Source organism: Salmo salar, chromosome 15, assembly GCF_965601325.2.
Source record: "Salmo salar chromosome 15, fSalSal1, whole genome shotgun sequence".
Classification (NCBI taxonomy): domain Eukaryota; kingdom Metazoa; phylum Chordata; class Actinopteri; order Salmoniformes; family Salmonidae; genus Salmo; species Salmo salar.
Window position 1 is genome coordinate 71,138,032 of NC_138305.1, and position 21,616 is coordinate 71,159,647.

The 21,616-nt window shown below is 42.4% G+C and overlaps 1 protein-coding gene and 2 non-coding genes across 3 annotated transcripts; 1 reads left to right on the top strand and 2 right to left on the bottom strand.

Annotated features, from left to right (window-relative positions):
• Window positions 1–1,553: 1,553 nt before the first annotated feature.
• On the top strand, window positions 1,554–6,940 carry stac3 (STAC3 alpha; the record flags this gene model as incomplete). Its single annotated transcript, NM_001279090.1, is given in 13 exon segments — window positions 1,554–1,776; window positions 2,273–2,331; window positions 2,601–2,679; window positions 3,111–3,264; window positions 3,370–3,467; window positions 3,599–3,659; window positions 3,753–3,850; window positions 3,972–4,035; window positions 4,807–4,859; window positions 4,990–5,084; window positions 5,206–5,257; window positions 5,389–5,526; window positions 6,907–6,940. Coding segments are annotated over 11 exon segments (909 nt in total), but the record flags the coding sequence as incomplete, so codon positions are not given.
• A 2,161-nt stretch (window positions 6,941–9,101) lies between these two features.
• LOC123727610 (U5 spliceosomal RNA) lies at window positions 9,102–9,217 on the bottom strand. The gene has a single exon (XR_006759604.1). It is a non-coding gene; the product is annotated as a U5 spliceosomal RNA (small nuclear RNA).
• A 4,956-nt stretch (window positions 9,218–14,173) lies between these two features.
• On the bottom strand, window positions 14,174–14,289 carry LOC123727394 (U5 spliceosomal RNA). The gene has a single exon (XR_006759390.1). It is a non-coding gene; the product is annotated as a U5 spliceosomal RNA (small nuclear RNA).
• Between the last annotated feature and the right edge of the window lie 7,327 nt (window positions 14,290–21,616).

Consider the following 21,616-nt stretch of genomic DNA (forward strand, 5'->3'; position numbering starts at 1 on the left):
CCAATGAGAGGGCAGATACACGTGTGAACAACAAGCCATGGAGATAGATAGAGCCGGTGTTTGCCAAACTTTTTTGCTTCGTGACCCACCAATGGAGGTGTCTTTTGAGTCCTGACCCACCATATGGGTTGGGCGGTGAAAAAACATACACAGACCATACAATAAGTTTAAAAAAATACAACCTTGGCAGCAGAGAGAAAATGTTGCCGTTTTAAAGCTGTAATTTCATGCAAATCTACACATTTTGTAATGGAGCTGAAATAAAATGTTGCCGTTTTAAAGCACATTTGTCTGCAATACCTTTTGCCATATGGCTAATGCTATGTTCTTATTATAACAAAATCAATGGGGGCCTGATTGTCTAGTTTTTGTTTTGATGATTGTAAGTATTTAAAGATTCTAGGCTATTTCTATTTGGTTTTAGTTGTTGAAGTTTACACTGAAAGCGTTTTTACATCCCTAAAATGTTCATTTTTTTATTACCAAAAATGTAATCCCACGACCCACCTGGACCCCTGCCGCAACCCACAAGTGAGTCCCGACCCACCGTTTGGGAACTACTGAGATAGAGGACTCATCTTTGTATCTGTGCTATTATAGTGTCTGAGACAGCATGGGCAGTGCCAATGCCATCTCCATTTAAAGTAGTACATTTTCTTCTTCCTCATTGACTGATTGCTCCAAACTCATAGGAATCCCCACCCAGTTGACTACTTTAAAATGGTGGAAGCCCTCAGTGGCAATGTCCATGCTCAAACAGGTTAGATGCTTGATGAGTCCTCCATCTATCTCTATGACAATAAACACAACTCAATATTAGGTAGTTTTTTCAAAGTATATCGAAATGCCACGTGCGTCCACTTACATCGGTGCATTGTAACAACCTAAACATTACGAAACGTTTATTTGATCAAATAAGCCACACGTAGCAAATTACCAATTACATTTTTTTGTGGACCAAATTCGACACTCTCGTTGACCACCATATAATGGACAGATTTTGGGCGGAGTAAAACCTCTTGCTTCGCGCTATCTCTCTGTGGTAGCCGACGCAAAAAATACAATAAACTAGCCAGTTTGTTGTTCAACTGTGCTGGGGCCAAAAATAGGCCTTTGTAAAATCTCATGTTTTCATCTATGGATTAGCTATCTCTGGCTACTCCCATATCAGTCTTCCACAATATGAATACATTTTCTCATTCTATTATTTTGATCCTCTCTTACATAAAAACTACACTTTTTTTCTTTCTGTTTTAGAATTTCTTTCCTATTCAATAAGGATTTTAACTGTTAAAGGTTTTATATGGGATAGTATAAGGTGGTGTTCACCGTGTATTGAAAATGCGAGAAACTACAGCAATTCTGATGATGCCTGCAGTTTGTACAGTAAGCCAACAGCAGGCCGTGTGTCTTGGCCTGCCCTCTCAGGTTGTGAGAGGGGTCTGATTTCCCCTCGTCATCGGCGCCCTGAAAGTTACCCAGCTGTCTCACTCACTCACAATGACACCTGCCCTCACAGTCCCTTACTCACGCACCCCTCTGCTCTAACCACTAACCATTGGATCACTGCTAGGAAATGACATGCATAAAGAATAGCTCAAAAGGGAAGTACCAATCAAGAGTTGGAAGGGTTTCGGAGGTCTCCAGTGTGACAGGTTGCTCATCACACACGAAAGGAACATCTCTGAATCCAAACTGGTGAAGAAAGCCTTTGCCATTCATCCACATACCAGATTCAATTTCTTCATTGACTGGACTAGCAACCAGTGGGACCAAGTATGTCTCAATTTCAACTATATTGCATTTCTCTGTTTTTAGTGTGTGGTCTGTTCAGTTTTTTTCTAACTAGACATCATATATTTAATTGTTCAGTCAGCTTTTAGTTAGATAGCAAATTGTTTAAGTTTTCATTGAGAAGGGACTGAAATGTAAAATATTCAAGAAGACTTCTGGTCTTATGTCGTTGTACTTTTCCCCAGAACTTCTCAGCTCATGCCCAAATGTAGCTATGATGAGATTGAGTTACCCTTCCCCAAAATAGTAAAGTGGATGAGTGTATCTTTGAGGGGGGGGGGGGGGTATGTGTGTGTATGTCCATGTATGCTTGTGTGTGTGGGTAAATCATCCTGCCCATACCTAGCTGTTCTGTTACTCATTTTAAAACTCCCACAGAGTACACCAAAGTAGTCAAGTGTTCCATTCAAATGGTTCTCAGATTGAAGGTGATATTGAAAGCCAGTGTTTCTGTTCTCTAAACTGTCTTATGTCTCAGGTGCGTAGCACTGCAGGACGAGTGTGAGAGCGTGAGAGCACCATGGCCCAATATGACCAGTGAGTCTATTCTCATGTTGCTGAACTCAATACACTCTATATACAGAATTTGGATAGTCCTTTTTAACAGTTACCCCTGGTTCTAAATAACACAATATGGCAAAGCTTTAGGAACTATATTATTCATTGCAATAATCATGCTAAACTTGGTCAAATTTGAAAGCTCAGCCACCATAACAATTCTACTGCAATGTTCACCCTTAAATACATTTCAGATGTCCTTGTTGCTCGATGTTGCTTAATGTTCTCTGTTTGTTTGTCTGCGTTAGACTGGAAGATAAACATTCTGTGGATATCCACGACAACCCCACCACCCCTGACAATATTGTAAAAGAGGAAGACAATACTGTGAGTAGCACGTCAATCTGCCACTGTTGGTAACACCATCCCCCAAACAGATTCAAATAGCAGCCAACTAGGACGCTCATTAGTTTAATATATGTGAGGCTTTCCGGTCCCCTATTTCTATTCTGTAGTTAGGTGACACTATGGGCTAAACCTACAGCTTTTTTTTTCTTCCATTGACCACATACTCGCCAGAAGTAAAATAATATTTAAAATGCTTGTTAAATGAAAAGCTACTTTTACTTCACCGATTTACTTAACTGATGCAAAAACATTTGCACGTTGTAGAGAACGACCGTGTGGACTTGTCAATGACAGGAAAGTATTATTTCGACTAGACTGATTCTTACCTATGCAAACAGTCGTCACTAGGGGGAAGGACAGAAAAGCTGTCTACCACTAATAGTATTGAGACACAGCCACTCTCTCTGCAGGTATACTTCGTTTACGAGGAGGAGGTGGAAGTAGAGGAGAAGGAGCCCGAGCCGGAGCCCGTTGTTATATTGGTGAATGACAAACCACACAAGTTCAAAGACCACTACTGCAAGACACCCAAGTTCTGTGACGTCTGTGCTCGTATGATAGTCCGTAAGTTTAAAACTGACCAGGAGTCGCTCTTGTATTGATTCATGTCACATGGAAAGCTTAATCATACCGACTCGCTTCTTACTGTACATATTTTCAACCTTTCAGTCAACAACAAGTTTGCTCTAACGTGCAAAAACTGCAAGACCAACATCCACCACTCGTGCCAGTCCTACGTTGAGTATCAGAAGTGCTTTGGCAAAATTGTAAGACGTTTTCTATTCATAATTTAGGCCATGATCTGTATAAAGTCGGATTGTGATCAAGTTCATGTTGCGTGTGGTTGCCAGAATCACATCAATTCCTCTACATATTGATATTGCTGTCTATCCTATAGCCCCCAGGTTTCAGACGAGCATACAGTTCACCTCTATACAGTAGTGACCAGACAGATGCAGGTAAGACACTAAACATCTCAACAAGCTAAGGGTTCAACTTGTGTTCAACATACTTTGAACTGTGTGTTCCCTCTGCTGCTTTCTCCTGTCCAGCCCACTCCAACCGTAACGACCCTGTGTTTGACACCCTGCGGGTTGGGGTTGTCATGGCAAACAAGGAGCGCAAGAAGGGGTCTGAAGACAAGAAGAATGTGAGTGTGGCACACATTAGCCAAAAGAGAAATGATAAGTCACAATAACGGGATCATTAACTGACAGACATTTGCATAGGGAATATAAATTGTATGTTAACCATATTTTTCCCCCTCCAAGATGATGATGATGATGATGGAGGAAGAGGAATCACAACAACCCAAAGAAGACGAGCAGGCAGAAGGTATTGAAAGAGGATGAAGGATGTCCATATTGACGCATGTGATAATTCAAGGTGATTTGATATTGGAGCCCATAAAAGGGAATGGTAAACTAACTGTGCGGTTGTTAAGCAGCATTAAATAAAGGTTCAATAAAAAAAAAAATTGAAATGAAGAACACCTTCCTAATATTGAGTCGCACCATCCTGACTCATGTTGATTCCAATGCTTCTCACAGTTGTGTCAAGTTGGATGGATGTCCTTTGGGTGGTGGACCATTCTTGATACACACGGGAAGCGGTTGAGCGTGAAAAAAATCTAGCAGTGTTGAAGTCTTGCCACAAACCGATGCGCCAGGCACCTACTACCATACCCTGTTCAAAGGCACTTAAATCTGTTGTCTTGCCCATTCACCCTCTGAATGGCACACGCACACAATCCATGTCTCAATTGTCTCAAGGCTTGAAAATCCTTCTTTAACCGGTCTCATTACCTTCATCTACACTGATTGAAGTAGATTTAACAAGTGCCATCCATAAGGGATCACAGCTTTCACCTGGATTCACCTGGTCAGTCTATGTCATGGAAAGAGCAGGTGTTCTTAATGTTTTGTGTATGTATGTCAACCTTTTCTCAGACAAAACAGAATGGCATACAGTACAGAACAAATCCAAACATTCTTACACTGAATGTCAAGGAGCTACATAAAATACTTGTAATACTGGGTCTAACGTTGAGGAGTTCACCATTGTTGTATTAACACTCTACAAAGACCTGGTGTGATGTGTTCGTAGGAAAGCCCGAGGGGGATAAGAAGGGAGACAAGGCTGACAAAGCAGATGACAAGGTAAGGGGCTTTAACCGCCTGACATTCCCTGACGTCATGTATACAACTAACCACGTCCACATCAACAATAACACCCTGTTTGGTACATCAATACAATTAGTAGACAAACATCGGTGTATGTTTGTTGCAGAAAAAGAAGGAGATGGGAAACATGGGAAATCAGTCACATTACTACCTGGCTCTGTACCGCTTCAAGGCCATTGAGAAAGACGACCTTGACTTCCAGTGAGTTTACAAAAATATTTCCTTATATTGTATGAATGCCGTTTTATGTCCAATATTTCAGTCTCGTGAACGTTTTTAATCCAATTTCATGCAAATAGACAAACCTTTGTTTGTCTTTCAGTCCTGGTGATCGAATCACTATAATTGATGACGCCAATGAAGAATGGTGGAGGGTAAGGGTTCCTGAAAAAAATGAACAAGCAAGCTGACAACGATAAAAACTAGCAATGGCTCGACCAACTCTTTGGCTGTACTTTCTAATTTGTTGTCGACGTCGTAAATAAGGCCTATTTCCTATTCTCAGGGGAAGATTGGTGAGAAGACAGGTTACCTCCCCACCAATTACATCATTCGAATAAAAACGGGGGAGAGGGTGTTCAAGGTGACACGGTCCGTCGTGGGAAACAGAGAGATGGGACAGATCACTCTGAAAAAAGACCAGGTAACAAACAGATGTGTCGCTGTTTGTCAGACCTGAGTCAAATACTATCACATACTTGAAAGTACTGTAATTTAGCTGTGCTTTATGTTTCTATGAAAATAACGTGTTGAGTTTTTCTTTGTACACGAAACAGATTTCAGCTTTATGATCATGATCAGTATGGATGGGTGTGTGCATGTGGACAGTGACTGTAATGACGGTTGCTACTGTGTGTGTGTGTGTGTGTGTGTGTGTGTGTATGTGTGTGTGTCTGTGTGCCTGGTCTTCTGCAACGATTACTGTACCTCTGTGGAGCCACAGCACCTTCCTCCATCCTCTTTGTGTTGTGTTGCAGATCGTGGTGAAGAAGGGAGAGGAGGTGAATGGCTATCTGAAGGTCAGCACCGGCCGCAAGCTGGGCTTCTTCCCCGCTGACCTGCTCCAGGAGATCTGAACCTTACCGGATCGCAACCACAACCATAGGACTTGGGTCACACCGTCACCAGGACCATAATCACACAATTCATCAAACCCAGTTCCAGTGAACACACGTGACCAGGCACCGCATTTTTATACTACCAATCTAGCACCACTATCATTTTCCACCTGTAGGCGCCTAGGTCTGATCTGGTGAGTCTATAAGCTGTTTGAGGGCTGTAAAGGCTCAGAGAGGGCAAGGTTATTGAGTGTAACCTAATACTGCAGCCTCCCCAGCCTGTTGAACTGGGTCAGCTGGCCATGCAATCCGAGCTGGATGGAGAAATGTGTTAGCTAAGATCGTAAATGTGTGTGGTGGGAATTTAAAACGTTAACATGTTTGTGTCATTTTAACGTGATTAAAACTGGACAACCTTAAACTAGATCTTCAGCAAGGTTCAAAAGGCAATGGCTGTAACTACTGTAAGCAGCTAGGATTTCTACATCATTTTTGTTATTCATTCAAACAAATGTATATTTTTAGAGGCTATTGCTTACTGTCCCTGTAGTAGTTCCTTGTTTTTATATGCTGCTGAAATACTAGTGCCTTATTTTCCCCTTGATGTCAATGTTAAAGGGAGCTTGTTAAAGTGCATGCTGTCATTTTTTTTGCATGGGCCCATCTTTTATAATCATTGCCAAAACAATGTGCTTTGTATTTGAGGAATTTATATAGAGCAATAGCGTATGCTGACACACAGACCCACATGCTTTTGCCAGACTAACGTAGGCCTATCATTGATGCAAGATTGTAACATTACAGTACAGCCATTTGTAATTCATGTTCTATTGAAATACCAACAGTGCAGTACCAAGTGCAGGCTAATCCCATGTATTGTCTTTCTTGATATGCATCCTTTCAAAACCTATAGAACTCTGTGATACCGTCATAGTAAACTTGAATGACTGACCATTGTGTAAACATGAAATCAATTCACAATTAGAAATAATGTACTTTATTTTTGTAGCAGTATTTTGTATTCACTGATTTGTGTGTGTCTACTATAATTCAGGACTCATATGCCTAACCTAAACAGCTAGACCTTATCAGTTCAGCTTGTGTCTACAAAATAGTCATAACAGGTACTCATGTCATGTATCTTGATCCAGTGATGGGGACCAGAGCCATATATTTATTCTAAATACATGGCTCTGATGTTGACAACTAGTGATGTGCAGTTCGCAAACTATATTTATTTATGTCGTTATTTTTTAACTACTCTTTTTACCGACTCGAGAGACTTTTTGTTGTTGTTGAGTGACTCGTTAATTTTAGTCCTTCATTTGACTTTCTTCCTCTTCTTCTTCCCCTTCCCCCTCTTCTACTTCTTCGGTATCATGTCGTTCACACATTTTGTTTGTGAATGCCGCTACCTACCTAAATTTGCACCAACAACTAACCCTACACTTATTTGTATAACACTCTATTTTTTATCATAAAAAATGCATGTAAAAACTGTCCAATTATGGAGAATATCGTAGCTCCATATATGAAATTGAGGAAATGTGTATATGGAGCATGTCTACTCCTTATATCTAATAAAATGTCAGATATACACGCTCCTTTGTCCCATGCCCTCCTTCACACTTCTTACATCTCCAAATCTCCTTCCTACACACTGCTGCAATATGACCATAAGCTTGGCATCTGAAACACCTTAGTGGGTTCGGCACAAAAGCTCTCACTGGATAACTGACATATCATAACATGACTTTATCAGGTAAAGATTCTGCTTAAAGGACAGACACTGTCTTCTCAGTTTCACCACGCTCACCACCGTGTCTGCGTCGCACCAAACGGTTGGCGTCACAGACGCAGGGAACTTTCCATTTCAGTTGCTCCACCTCAACACTTTACTGGGGTGTCGTTGTCACTCCTTTCAAAGGCACCCTGCTCTGGAGAGCAAAGCAAGTCACAGGTCTTGTCACTAGTCATGTGACATGAAGTGCCTGTTCCCTCTGGACTGAAGAAACACAGAAAACCCTCACAAGTCCACTTCAAGCTACCTTCCCCAATTTAACAGTACCCAAATTATTTCCTACCCAGCCTGAGACTACATATAGATCAGCTAAAAGGCAGGGATTCACTTTCTTCAAAAATGTCGATCCCACTGTGCCCGAATCATCCTTTGCATGACCATCAGGGCGAAGCTTGGACAGAGGTCTTCACCACACCTGCCACAGCAGGTAGGTAATTCATCCTCAGGTTAAATGTCTGATCCATCAAAGCTAGCAGAATACGGTTTGTACTTGATGCCATTCTTCCTCAACACACTTCTTCCCTCTACACTCAGCTCTTCTCCTTCTTCCTCGCTGTCCATAACCACATCTATCTGTTCACCACGCTCTTGCCATGCCTTCAACAGCTGTATTGCTTGCAGAGCACGCACTGATGCCGTTTCTCCAACATAAACTTCAGTTCCTTAGCCCAATTTACAAGTCTGGCTATGTCTTGCCTCTCCATGCTTCTCTTCTATTGTTACAACTGAAACCCGATTGGATTAGTTTCATTTGAACCTGAATGTTCAAATGGCATGTGACAATCTGCCAACAAAGTCACAGGAACTCCAATAGGCTATACAATAAAACCTTTGATGCACATGGTTCACATACACTATACATATACAAAAGTATGTGGACAACCCTTCAAATTAGTGGATTTGGCTATTTATACTATACCCTTAGCAGCCACAGTTAAACCTCGTTTCAAATGTATAAAAAAAAAACATCTTATTTGTATGCCTATCAATCAACAAATCTACATTGTTTAAAGCACACATTACCAGTCTCAGTCACAAATGACAGCTCCAATAAGCCCTATATGGTAAACGACATGTGAACAGGAGCCTCGTAAAATCATGACTCTTTCGAGTTTTCAGTTCATCGTTCGCCGGTAGGGGTCCTGAATGCTCTGGGCATTGCTGACTAAAGTGAACGAAATGAGTCAAAATATTTGTATTTTGAACAAACGAACAGAAAAGATCAAAGTACAAATAGTCCAACTTCCCGTCACTAGTCACAACTTGATTTAGCAGACTACCTGTACCTCTCTATGCCAAAGCCTTACATACACCACCTTCTCACCATACTACCTCAATATTTATTTCACAAGAGTAGGAAGCCCAGCCGTGAGGCCGGGCATCAAAAAATTAGTTGATACTCATAATGTTCCTCCCCACGGAAATCTTTAGTAAAAGGCGAAAGATTTATGCGATCTGAAGAGAAACCAGAGTGTACTACAGACTAAACGAACCAGCTCTCAACACATTCAATTCATTACAAGTCCCGGTAACGTTTTATTTAGCAATATCACCCAAACTGTAAAGTCGGCAAATCACCAGTTTTATTACATTGAAATGAAAAGAATACCACATTCGTAGTGGAAATATTTTGCAGTATTATTATTATATTTAAACATTTAGTAGCCTATAATTCCGAACGAAATGCATGCTGGGGATTATTACAACCACTTCCTTTTTCAGCCACACCCGTTGCTGACAGGTGTATAAAATTGAGCACACAGCCATGTAATCTCCATTGACAAACAATGGCAGTAGAGTGGCCTTACTGAAGAGCTAAGTGACTTTCAACTTGGCATCGTCATAGGATGCCACCTTTCCAACCAGTCAGTTCCTCAAATTTCTGCCCTGCTAGAGCTGCCCCGGTCAACTGTCAGTGCTGTTATTGTGAAGTGGAAACATCTAGTGGTAACAACAGGTCAGCCACGAAGCGATAGGCCACACAATCTCACAGAACGGGACCGCCGAGTGCTGAAGCGCATAGCTCGTAACAATTGTCTGTCCTCGGTTGCAACACTCACTTCCGTGTTCCAAACTGCCTCTGGAAGCAACGTCAGTCCAAGAACTGTTCATCATGAGCTTCATGAAATGGGTTTCCATGACCGAGCAGCAGCACAGAAGCCTAAGATCACCATGCACAATGCCAACTTGACTGGCCTTCACAGAGCCCTGACCTCAACCCCATCAAACACCTTTGGGATGAAATGCAACACAGACTGCGAGTCAGGCCTAATCGCCCAACCTCACTAATGCTCTTGTGGCTGAATGGAAGAACGTCCCTGCAGTAATGTTCAACATCTAGTGGAAAGCCTTCCCAGAAGAGAGGAGGCTGTTAAAGCAGCAAAGGGTGGACCAACTCCATATTAATGCCCATCATTTTGGAATGAGATGTTCCACAAGCAGGTGTCCACATACATTTGGTCATGTAGTGTACAGTGCATTCGGAAAGTATTCAGACCCCTTGACTTTTTCCAAATTTTTGTTACGTTACAGCCTTATTCTAACATTGATTAAATAGATTTTTTCCTCATTAATCTCCACACAATACCCAATAATGACAAAGGAAAAACTGGATTTTATACATTTTTGCTATGACACTTGAAATTGAGCTCAGGTGCATCCTGTTTCCATTGACCATCCTTGAGATGTTTCTACAACTTGAATGGAGTCCACCTGTGGTAAATTATATTGATTGGACATGATTTGAAAAGGCACGCAGCTGTCTATATAAGATCCCACAGTAGACAGTGCATGTCAGAGCAAAAACCAAGCCATGAGGTCGAAGGAATTGTCCGTAGAGCTCAGACAGAATTGTGTTGAGGCACAGATCTGGGTAAGGGTACCAAATCGGGGGAGAAGGGACTTGGTCAGGGAGATGACCAGGAACCCGATGGTCACTCTGACAGAGCTCCAGAGTTCCTCTGTGGAGATGGGAGAGCCTTCCAGAAAACAACCATCTCTACAGCACTCCACCAATCAGGCCTTTATGGAAGAGTGGCTAGACGGAAGCCACTTCTCAGTAAAAGGCACATGACAGCCCGCTTGGAGTTTGCCAAAAGGCACCTGAAGGACTCTCAGACCATGAGAAACAAGATCCTCTGGTCTGATGAAACCAAGATGGAAATCTTTGGCCTCAATGCCAAGTGTCAAGTCTGGAGGAAACCTAGCACCATCCCTACGGTGAAGCATGGTGGTGGCAGCATCATGCTGTGGGGATGTTTTTCAGCGGCAGGGAGTGGGAGACTAGTCAGGATCAAAGGAAAGATGAATAGAGAAAAGTAGAGAGATCCTTGTTGAAAACCAGAGCGTTCAGGACCTCAGACTGGACAACAGGACAAGCACACAGCCAAGACAATGCAGGAGTGGCTTCAGGACAAGTCTCTGTATGTCCTTGAGTGGCCCAGCCAGAACCCGGACTTGAACACCATCGAACACTGGAGAGACCTGAAAATAGCTCTGCAGCAACGCTCCCCATCAAACCTGACAGAGCTTGAGAGGATCTGCAAAGAAGAATGGGAGAAACTCCCAGAATACAGGTGTGCCGAGCTTGTAGCGTCATACCCAAGAAGACAAGGCTGTAATCGCTACCAAAAGTTCTTCAACAAAGTACTGAATAAAGGGTCTGAATACTTATGTAAATGTGATATTTCCGGTTTTTTTTTTATTTGTATAAATTTGCAAAAATTTCAAAAAACTGTTTTTGTTTTGTCATTATGGGGTATTGTGTGTAGATTGATGAGGGGAAAATTATTTGATCAATTTTAGAATAACGCTGCATTGAAACAAAACTTTGAAAAAGTCAAGGGTCTGAATACTTTCCGAATGCACTGTAAATTTGTACTCCTTGTCCTAAATTAAAATGTTGAATAAGTAAATAGACTCTCAATATCTGCTGTAGTGTTGTCGATAGTGTTTTCCCAATTGATTCTTGTTTGTTTACTCTTCTTCTTAGAAATATAACTATGAACTGGCTATACGTTGTTATGTTGCTGTGTCAATCATGGATAACAATGATGTCATTTTATCTCACACTGGAAGAAACATAATGCATGAATCATTTCAAAATCCTAAATGAGATTCCATTGATATCAGTGTGTTAAAAACAACACCGTTGGTTTGACCTGCTAGTTACTGCAGGCTGCAATGAGTCCTATGGTGATGGGTCGTTCGCTAACGAACGGCTGTTTTTGAACGGATATTTTTGGTGAACATGCTGCCACTACTGCTTTCTGAGCTCAAGATAACGTTTTTCTGCAGATAAGACATAAAGTAATTATCTAAAGAGGGTGAATCTTCACTGCAGAAACAAGAGAGAGCGCCTCAATTAGGTCCAGGCAGATTTATTTTCTTCATTCTTTTGCAGGCCATCAAATAATTTGGCCAGGTAAACATTTATTTGAACGTGCATTTTACTATCAGACATAATGGTAGCCTACTTTTTGGGCATAACATTGGATATTTGAAATTTTGTTCATTGTTCTAGGTCGATTTCGAAGCATTATGAACGAAGAGCCGTTTGGGAGCCAATGGTCTGGCTCTTTTACGTGAACGGAGCCAAATGAGCCGTCTCACAGAAAAGACTCCGAATGCCCATCACTAGAGCCATACAGCAGGATTAATACACGCTCCTCAGGGTCAGCGGCTCCAGAGACGTGCTCCGACCACTATCTATGTCTTGAGCAAAGAGAAGAAAAATACATGTTTATAACTGATTGATCATTGAATGTGATGGACACAGCTTTGTGGAACAAAAACATACACAGCCTCTGCTCCAAAAATGCATCAATCTCACCGCAGTCAAGCAATGCATTTCGTTCAAAATCTATACCCTCTATACCCCTGTATTGCTTGCAGAGCACGCACTGATGGCGTTTCTCCAACATAAACTTCAGTTCCTTAGCCCAATTTACAAGTCTGGCTATGTCTTGCCTCTCCGTGCTTCTCTTCTATTGTTACAACTGAAACCCGATTGGATTAGTTTAATTTGAACCTGAATGTTCAAATGGCATGTGACAATCTGCCAACAAAGTCACAGGAACTCCAACAGGCTATACAATAAAACCTTTGATGCATATCACAGTGTATCACATATCACAATCTATCACAGTGCCATCCGTTTTGTCACCAAAGCCCCATATACTACCCACCACTGCGACCTGTACGCTCTCGTTAGATGGCCCTTGCTTCATACTCGTCGCCAAACCCACTGGCTCCAGGTCATCTACAAGACCCTGCTAGGTAAAGTTCCCCCTTATCTCAGCTCACTGGTCACCATAGCAGCACCCACCTGTAGCACGCGCTGCAGCAGGTATATCTCTCTGGTCACCCCCAAAGCCAATTCCTCCTTCGGCAGCCTCTCCTTCCAGTTCTCTGCTGCCAATGACTGGAACGAACCAGAAAAATCTCTAAAACTGGAAACACTTATCTCACTCACTAGCTTTAAGCACCAGCTGTCAGAGAAGCTCACAGATTACTGCACCTGTAGATAGCCCATCTATAATTTAGCCCAAACTACCACTTCCCCTAATGTATTTATTTATTAATTTTGCTCCTTTGCACCCCATTATTTCTATTTCTACTTTGCACTTTCTTCCACTGCAAATCTACCATTCCAGTGTTTTACTTGCTATATTGTATTTACCTCGCCACCATGGACTTTTTTGCCTTTACCTCCCTTATCTCACCTCATTTGCTGACTTTGTATATAGACTTATTTTTCTACTGTATTATTGACTGTATGTTTGTTTTACTCCATGTGTAACTCTGTGTTGTTGTATGTGTGAAACTGCTTTGCTTTATCTTGGCCAGGTTGCAATTGTAAAAGAGAACTTGTTCTCAACTTGCCTACCTGGTTAAATAAAGGTGAAATAAATAAAAATAAATAAAAAATAAATATATATTGTTGACATACACTATACATATACAAAAGTATGTACCCCTTCAAATTAGTGGATTTGGCTATTTATACTATACCCTTAGCAGCCACAGTTAAACCTCGTTTAAAATGTATCAAGAAATAATCTTATTTGCATGTTTATCAATCAATAAATCTATATTGTTTAAAGCACAAGTCTCAGTCACAAATGACAGCGCCAATAAGCCCTCTATGGTAAATGACATGTGAACAGTAGGCTCGTAATATCTCTTTCAGTTTTCAGTCATCGTTCGCCGGTAGGGGTCCTGAATGCTCTGGGCATTGCTGACTAAAATGAAGGAAATGAGTCGAAATATTTGTTATTTGAACAAACGAACAGAAAAAACCAGAGTAAGTACAAATAGTCGAATTTCCCGTCACTAGTCACAACTTGATTTAGCAGACTACCTGTACCTCTCTATGCCAAAGCCATACCTTCTCACCATACTACCTCAATATTTATTTCACAAGAGTAGGAAGCCCAGCCGTGAGGCCGGGCATCAAAAAATTAGTTGATACTCATAATGTTCCTCCCCACGGAAATCTTTAGTAAAAGGCGAAAGATTTATGCGATCTGAAGAGAAACCAGAGTGTACTGTAGATTGAAGGAACCGGCTCTCAACGCATTCAATTCCTTACAAGTCCCGGTAACGTTTTATATAGCAATATCACCCAAACTGTAAAGTTGGCAAATCACAGTTTTTATTACATTGAAATGAAAATAATCCGACATTCGTAGTGGAAACATTTTGCTGTATTATTATTATATTTATATATGTAGTAGCCTATAATTCCACACGAAATGCATGCTGGGGATTATTGCAACCACTTCCTAATTTCTCAATCTATATATCGAGGTAGAGTGCCATATGCCATACTCCACTACTTTTATTTAATCGAATTATACCTGGGGAATAATGTTATAGCTATTAGTAAAAAGCATAGTCAAAAAGGAAAATAAATCAATTGAAATGCCTTACGTCTGTATTTCACTGATCCACCGTGCAACACACTCACACGCACTCGTAGTACAGCTAACATCTCTGCCACATCCCCACAGTGCAGTCCTCAAACAAAGCCTACGTTTTCTAAACTCTGTGTAGACATCTTCATAAGTTCTGGACCCTAAGTCTTTGTGTATAATGCATCATTCTGTGTATAGTAATTTACGCAACTGCAACATTCAAAATCGATTAGCTCCAAACTGTTTTGATATAATAAAAATGATTCTAGCGACATGCTGTGGTCATACTAAGTACTACACACCATGAGAGCCCATGAAACCCACAGCGAACACGGTGGTGGTCGTGGGCTGGCCTAAACCATTTATATAGTAGATGGGATTGCCACTTTTTTGACACTGATGCTATCATAAGTAAATATATAGACCACCCTCTGCCCCCAGCTGTGCTCTGGACACCATATGTGAACTGATTGCCCCCCATCTATCTTCAGAGCTCGTGCTGCTAGGTGACCTAAACTGGGACATGCTTAACACCCCAGCCATCCTACAATCTAAGCTTGATGCCCTCAATCTCACACAAATTATCAATGAACCTACCAGGTACCACCCCAAAGCCGTAAACACGGGCACCCTCATAGATATCATCCTAACCAACTTGCCCTCTAAATACACCTCTGCTGTTTTCAACCAAGATCTCAGCGATCACTGCCTCATTGCCTGCATCCGTAATGGGTCAGTGGTCAAACAACCTCCACTCATCACTGTCAAACGCTCCCTGAAACATTTCAGCGAGCAGGCCTTTCTAATCGACTTGGCCCGGGTATCCTGGAAGGATATTGACCTCATCCCGTCAGTAGAGGATGCCTGGTTATTTTTTTTAAATGCCTTCCTCACCATCTTAAATAAGCATGCCCCATTCAAGAAATTTAGAACCAGGAACAGATATAGCCCTTGGTTCTCTCCAGACCTGACTGCCCTTAACCAACACAAAAACATCCTGTGGCGTTCTGCATTAGCATCGAACAGCCCCCGTGATATGCAACTTTTCAGGGAAGTTAGAAACCAATATACACAGGCAGTTAGAAAAGCCAAGGCTAGTTTTTTCAAGCAGAAATTTGCTTCCTGCAACATAAACTCAAAAAAGTTCTGGGACACTGTAAAGTCCATGGAGAATAAGAACACCTCCTCCCAGCTGCCCACTGCACTGAGGATAGGAAACTCTGTCACCGCCGATAAATACACTATAATTGAAAATTTCAATAAGCATTTTTATACAGATGGCCATGCTTTCCAACTGGCTACCACCCCCCCCCCCCCCCCCCCCCACAGCTACTCGCCCAAGCCTTCCCCATTTCTCCTTCTCCCAAATCCAGTCAGCTGATGTTTTGAAAGAGCTGCAAAATCTTGACCCCTACAAATCAGCCGGGCTAGACAATCTGGACCCTCTCTTTCTAAAATTATCTGCTGAAATTGTTGCAACCCCTATTACTAGCCTGTTCAACCTCTCTTTCGTGTCGTCTGAGATTCCCAAAGATTGGAAAGCAGCTGCTGTCATCCCCCTCTTGAAAGGAGGGGACACTCTTGACCCAAATTGCTACAGACCTATATCTATCCTACCCTGCCTTTCTAAGGTCTTCGAAAGCCAAGTCAACAAACAGATTACTGACCATTTCGAATCCCACCGCACCTTCTCCGCTATGCAATCTGGTTTCAGAGCTGGTCATGGGTGCACCTCAGCCACGCTCAAGGTCCTAAACGATATCGTAACCGCCATCGATAAGAAACAATACTGTGCTGCCGTATTCATTGACCTGGCCAAGGCTTTCGATTCTGTCAATCACCACATCCTCATTGGCAGACTCAATAGCCTTGGTTTCTCAAATGATTGCCTCGCCTGGTTCACCAACTACTTCTCTGATAGAGTTCAATGTGTCAAATCGGATGGCCTGTTGTCCGGGCCTCTGGTAGTCTCTATGGGGGTGCCACAGGGTTCAATTCTTGGGTCAACTCTTTTCTCTGTATATATCAATGATGTCGCTGTTGCTGCTGGTGAGTCTCTGATCCACCTCTATGCAGACGACGCCATTTTGTATACTTCTGGCCCTTCTTTGGACACTGTGTTAACAACCCTCCAGACGAGCTTCAATGCCATACAACTCTCCTTCCGTGGCCTCCAACTGCTCTTAAATACAAGTAAAACTAAATGCATGCTATTCAACCGATCGCTGCCTGCACCGGCCCGCCCGTCCAGCATCACTACTCTGGACGGTTCTGACTTAGAATATGTGGACAACTACAAATACCTAGGTGTCTGGTTAGACTGTAAACTCTCCTTCCAAACTGACATCAAACATCTCCAATCCAAAGTTAAATCTATAATTGTCTTCCGATTTCGCAACAAAGCATCCTTCACTCATGCTGCCAAACACACCCTCGTAAAACTGACCATCCTACCGATCCTCGACTTCGGCGATGTCATTTACAAAATAGCCTCCAATACCCTACTCAATAAACTGGATGCAGTCTATCACAGTGCCATCCGTTTTGTCACCAAAGCCCCATATACTACCCACCACTGCGACCTGTACGCTCTCGTTGGCCGGCCCCCGCTTCATACTCGTCGCCAAACCCACTGGCTCCAGGTCATCTACAAGACCCTGCTAGGTAAAGTCCCCCCTTATCTCCGCTCACTGGTCACCATAGCAGCACCCACCTGTAGCACGCGCTCCAGCAGGTATATCTCTCTGGTCACCCCCAAAGCCAATTCCTCCTTTGGCCGTCGCTCCTTCCAGTTCTCTCCTGCCAATGAATGGAACGAACTACAAAAATCTCTGAAACTGGAAACACTTACCTCCCTCACTAGCTTTAAGCACCAGCTGTCAGAGCAGCTCACAGATCACTGCACCTGTACATAGCCCATCTATAATTTAGCCCAAACAACTACCACTTCCCCTACTGTATTTATTTATCTTGCTCCTTTGCACCCCAGTATCTCTACTTGCACATTCATCTTCTGCACATCTACCATTCCAGTGTTTAATTGCTATATTGTAATTTCTTCACCACCATGGCCTATATATTGCCTTACCTCCCTTATCTTACCTAATTTGCACTCACTGTATATAGACTTTTCTTTTTTCTTATTATTGTTTGTTTATTGTTTGTTTATTCCATGTGTTGTTGTATGTGTCGAACTGCTGTGCTTTATCTTGGCCAGGTCGCAGTTGTAAATGAGAACTTGTTCTCAACTAGCCTACCTAGCCTACCTGGTTAAATAAAGGTAAAATAAAATAAAAAAAATTAAGAAGAAGAAATAGATTCCAAACAAAGTTATAGAAAAATAAGTATTAACAGGTGTAATGATGATGTCCCGATTCATACCACATCCTGTATTAGGAGGAATCTCACACCAAAAATAATAGTAATTGTCTACAAGACAATATGCAATCGTCCAATTGGCAAGGCAATCATTCACCAAGTCCTTTAAAAGTGACCAGCTCTTCCACACTTGTATCAGTCCCAAATAGATAACTATTAGAAATTATGTTCTGACAGTCTGCCGGTAGTGAGGAATTCTTCTTCCGTTCCACTTCACCGGTGATCTTGTATCGTTTCAGGTACAGTCCTTGAATCGAAGGATATTGCTGCAGCCTCAGACGATAGATTCTCATAACCTGTAACAAAGGAAACAAAAAGTGAAAGTAACATGTCCTGGTTTCAAGAGAAATTGATATTTCACATTGATTTCCCTAAGCAAGCATGTCCCAATTTTCAGGATAACTTTGGACATTTCACCTAGATATCCCTAATATGACAACTGCAGTATACAACATAGAAGCTTATCAGGTTCTGATCATCTTACTATGCTTCTTCACCCGAGATTGGCCCCGATTGCTAATCAATCAGTTCTTTTTTCTCCAGGCTCCACTTTGTCATCAAAAATGGACAACCTTGCAATGAGTGACATGTATCCATCGTGATTTTCCCTGGACTTTTACTGCTGACCTCGTTATAAGCAAAACTTGATAAGGACCTTCCCATTTTGGCTCTAATGTGTCTGTCACATATTTCTTTACCATTACCCACTGTCCTGGTACTATGTCATGTCCCCCCTCGGGAGTTATTCCCCACGCCTCTAACTTGTCTGTCTGCTTCCCCTACTACATTAGATGGTTGTATGCAATAGTTAAGCATTGTGTCACTCATAAAGTGAACGTCTGCTTTTCTCAAGTCTAACGTGTCTGTTAGTGACATGAGTCGACCTGTGACAACCTCAAATGGACTCAACCCTGTGGTTTTGTTATGTGCTGCCCGTATACTACATAATACCGTAGGCAATGCATCCGTCATCCATGCTATCCCTTCTTGATGCATCTTTGAAAGTCTCTCTTTCAAAACTCGATTTGTGCGTTGTACCTGTCCACTCAATTGAGGATGATAAGGCAGTGTAGATTCCAATCAATGTTCAGAAGACGAGCTACCTCCTGACACACCTTTCCTGTGAAATGAGTGCCTTGGTCGGAATCTAATTGTTCCGGCTGGGAATGATTTCTTGAATCAGAATTTTAGCTGTGTGTTGTGCAGTTCCTTTCTTAGTAGGGTAAGTTTCAACCCATCGTGAGAAATGATCAACAATGACCAGCACATCTTCATGTCCTTTACATTTTGGCAGTGTGATGTAATCAAGCTGTAGATGACTGAAGGGTCATGGTGGGGCAGGCGCTCATCGTGTCTGTACTTTCACTCGTCCTTTGGTGTTGTTTTCCATACAAATCTTGCAATTTGCCACAACAGCCTCAGCCTCTTTCCGCACACAAGGATTCCACCATTTGCCCACAAACGATAAACTATCTTGTCCACACCAATGTGTCCCAAAGAGTGGATCTGTGTCACCAAGTAGGGTAAGAGTGCATTTGGAGCTACACATCTCAGGTTGTATTTCCACACCTTCTTGGTTGAGTTTGCATCCTGCAGCCATCCATTCCCACACTTCATCTTTTGGTACACTGCTTTGCATATCTCTAATGTGTTGCAATGTATCCAAGGTGTATCTCCTAATCAGTTTAGGTGACAGAGGTGTTCTCTTGGCAGCCACCTTGGCAGCTCTGTCAGTCAAATCATTACCTTTACTCTCCTCTGTAAAGATTTTTCTATGTGCTTTCATTTTAAAAATTGTTGCCCAGGTAACTGGAGAGCATTCAGTAGAGCATCACCTCTGATCCATTCTTCATAGGAGCTCCCAGTGATGTCATGAATCCTCTGTTTTTCCATATTTTTCCAAAATCATGGGTAACACCAAAAGCATATCTTGAGTCTATGTAGATATTAGCTGCGTTTCCTTCAGCCTGTTTACATGCTTCTGTCAAAGCCACCAATTCCGTCACCTGTGCTGATGTTCCTGCAGGCAACGTGCCTGTCACTATCACATTGTCCATTGTAGTAACTGCCCAGCCTGCCTTCCTCACCCCCCCCCCCCCCCCCACAATGCTTGAACCGTCTGTGTATAAGATAAGCTCAGGGTTTTCCAACAGATGACTCTTAATTAACCCATCAGTGAGCTGATCCAAAACCAACTCACAACAGTCGTGTTCAAGTAATGTGGTATCTGGAGGAAGCATCAGAGTAGCTGGATTACATGGTGTGCCACATTGTATGATGATGTTAGAAGCCTCCAACACAGTTGACCATTTGTTCCAACAAGCAGCTGTGACCTATGCAGCTCGATTCATTTTCAAAAGAGTATGAACAGCATGTGGACACTTGATGGTAAGATGTTGGTCGAGAACATGCGATGCCACCCTTGACACAGCGACGTAAGTAGCCTGCGTAGCTCTGAGACAGAGACCCCATCCCAACGCCACATCATCCAATTTCTTCGAATAGTAGCCTACAGATTTCTGACTGTTACATACGCCTCTAGGAAGAGGGAAAACAACTCCCTGCTACAACTCAACTCCCCGGGGAGCGAAAGAGGTATGGGACTGTAGGTGCGAGTAAGGATGACAAAGGCAGAGGATTTACCGTTTACAGGGAATTTATTCCGTCACACGGTAATTTTTGGGAAAAGGGGCTGGACGGAACCAAAGTAAAGAAAGTAAATATCAAAGCCCCCTCTCCTACCTTACCTGCCTACCCACAACATACCTAACTAGCACCACGTGGCGCACTAGCCAAAATACAGGGGATGGTCCACTCAGGTCTTACCTAGTGTGCATAGACTTTGAATACTACGGGTTATGTATGCCCGCAGGCCTCTTGCCTAAGCACTCCCTAGGTGCCTTCCCCTTCCCCCCTGGGAACAAATGAAACAGAAAAATATAAACAAGTTCAATAATCAAAACAGACCTTTGGACATCAACATATATCCGCAGAACCACTACAAAATACTTCACAAAATAAACTCTGAGAAACAACTAACTCGGGACATTAAAGAAGCTCTCTCTCTCTGAGCAACAAACTAACACAGGATATAACGCTCATCTCTCTCTGAGAAACAACCAACACAGGCGATCACCCTCAGCTCTATTATCTCAGCAACAACCACAACCACAACCACAACCACAACCACAACCACAACCACAACCACAACGGGACACACTAATCATCTCTCTCCTGATCAACAGAACACTGGCTTATACATCTTCAGAAGGAGTTGGTAATTGAAGACAGCTGTTCCTGACAAGGGGGCGTGGTCAGCTCTCCAATTAGCAATGGGGGCCGACCAATCAGCTGCTTGGGGGAATTTCAGGAAGCCATCCTGAAACACACACATACATACAAAACCACAACACAGAAACTGGGGAACGTAACACGGACAATAACCATGGTATTGTGTCAGGACTGAGGTCATGTAGCCATCTTTTTCAGCCACAAAGAGGGTGAATGGTTAGCCTGAGTCCGGAATGCCCAAAGCCGGTACTGATGACAAAGCTAGTTTGAGCTTGCCAAAAACCTCTT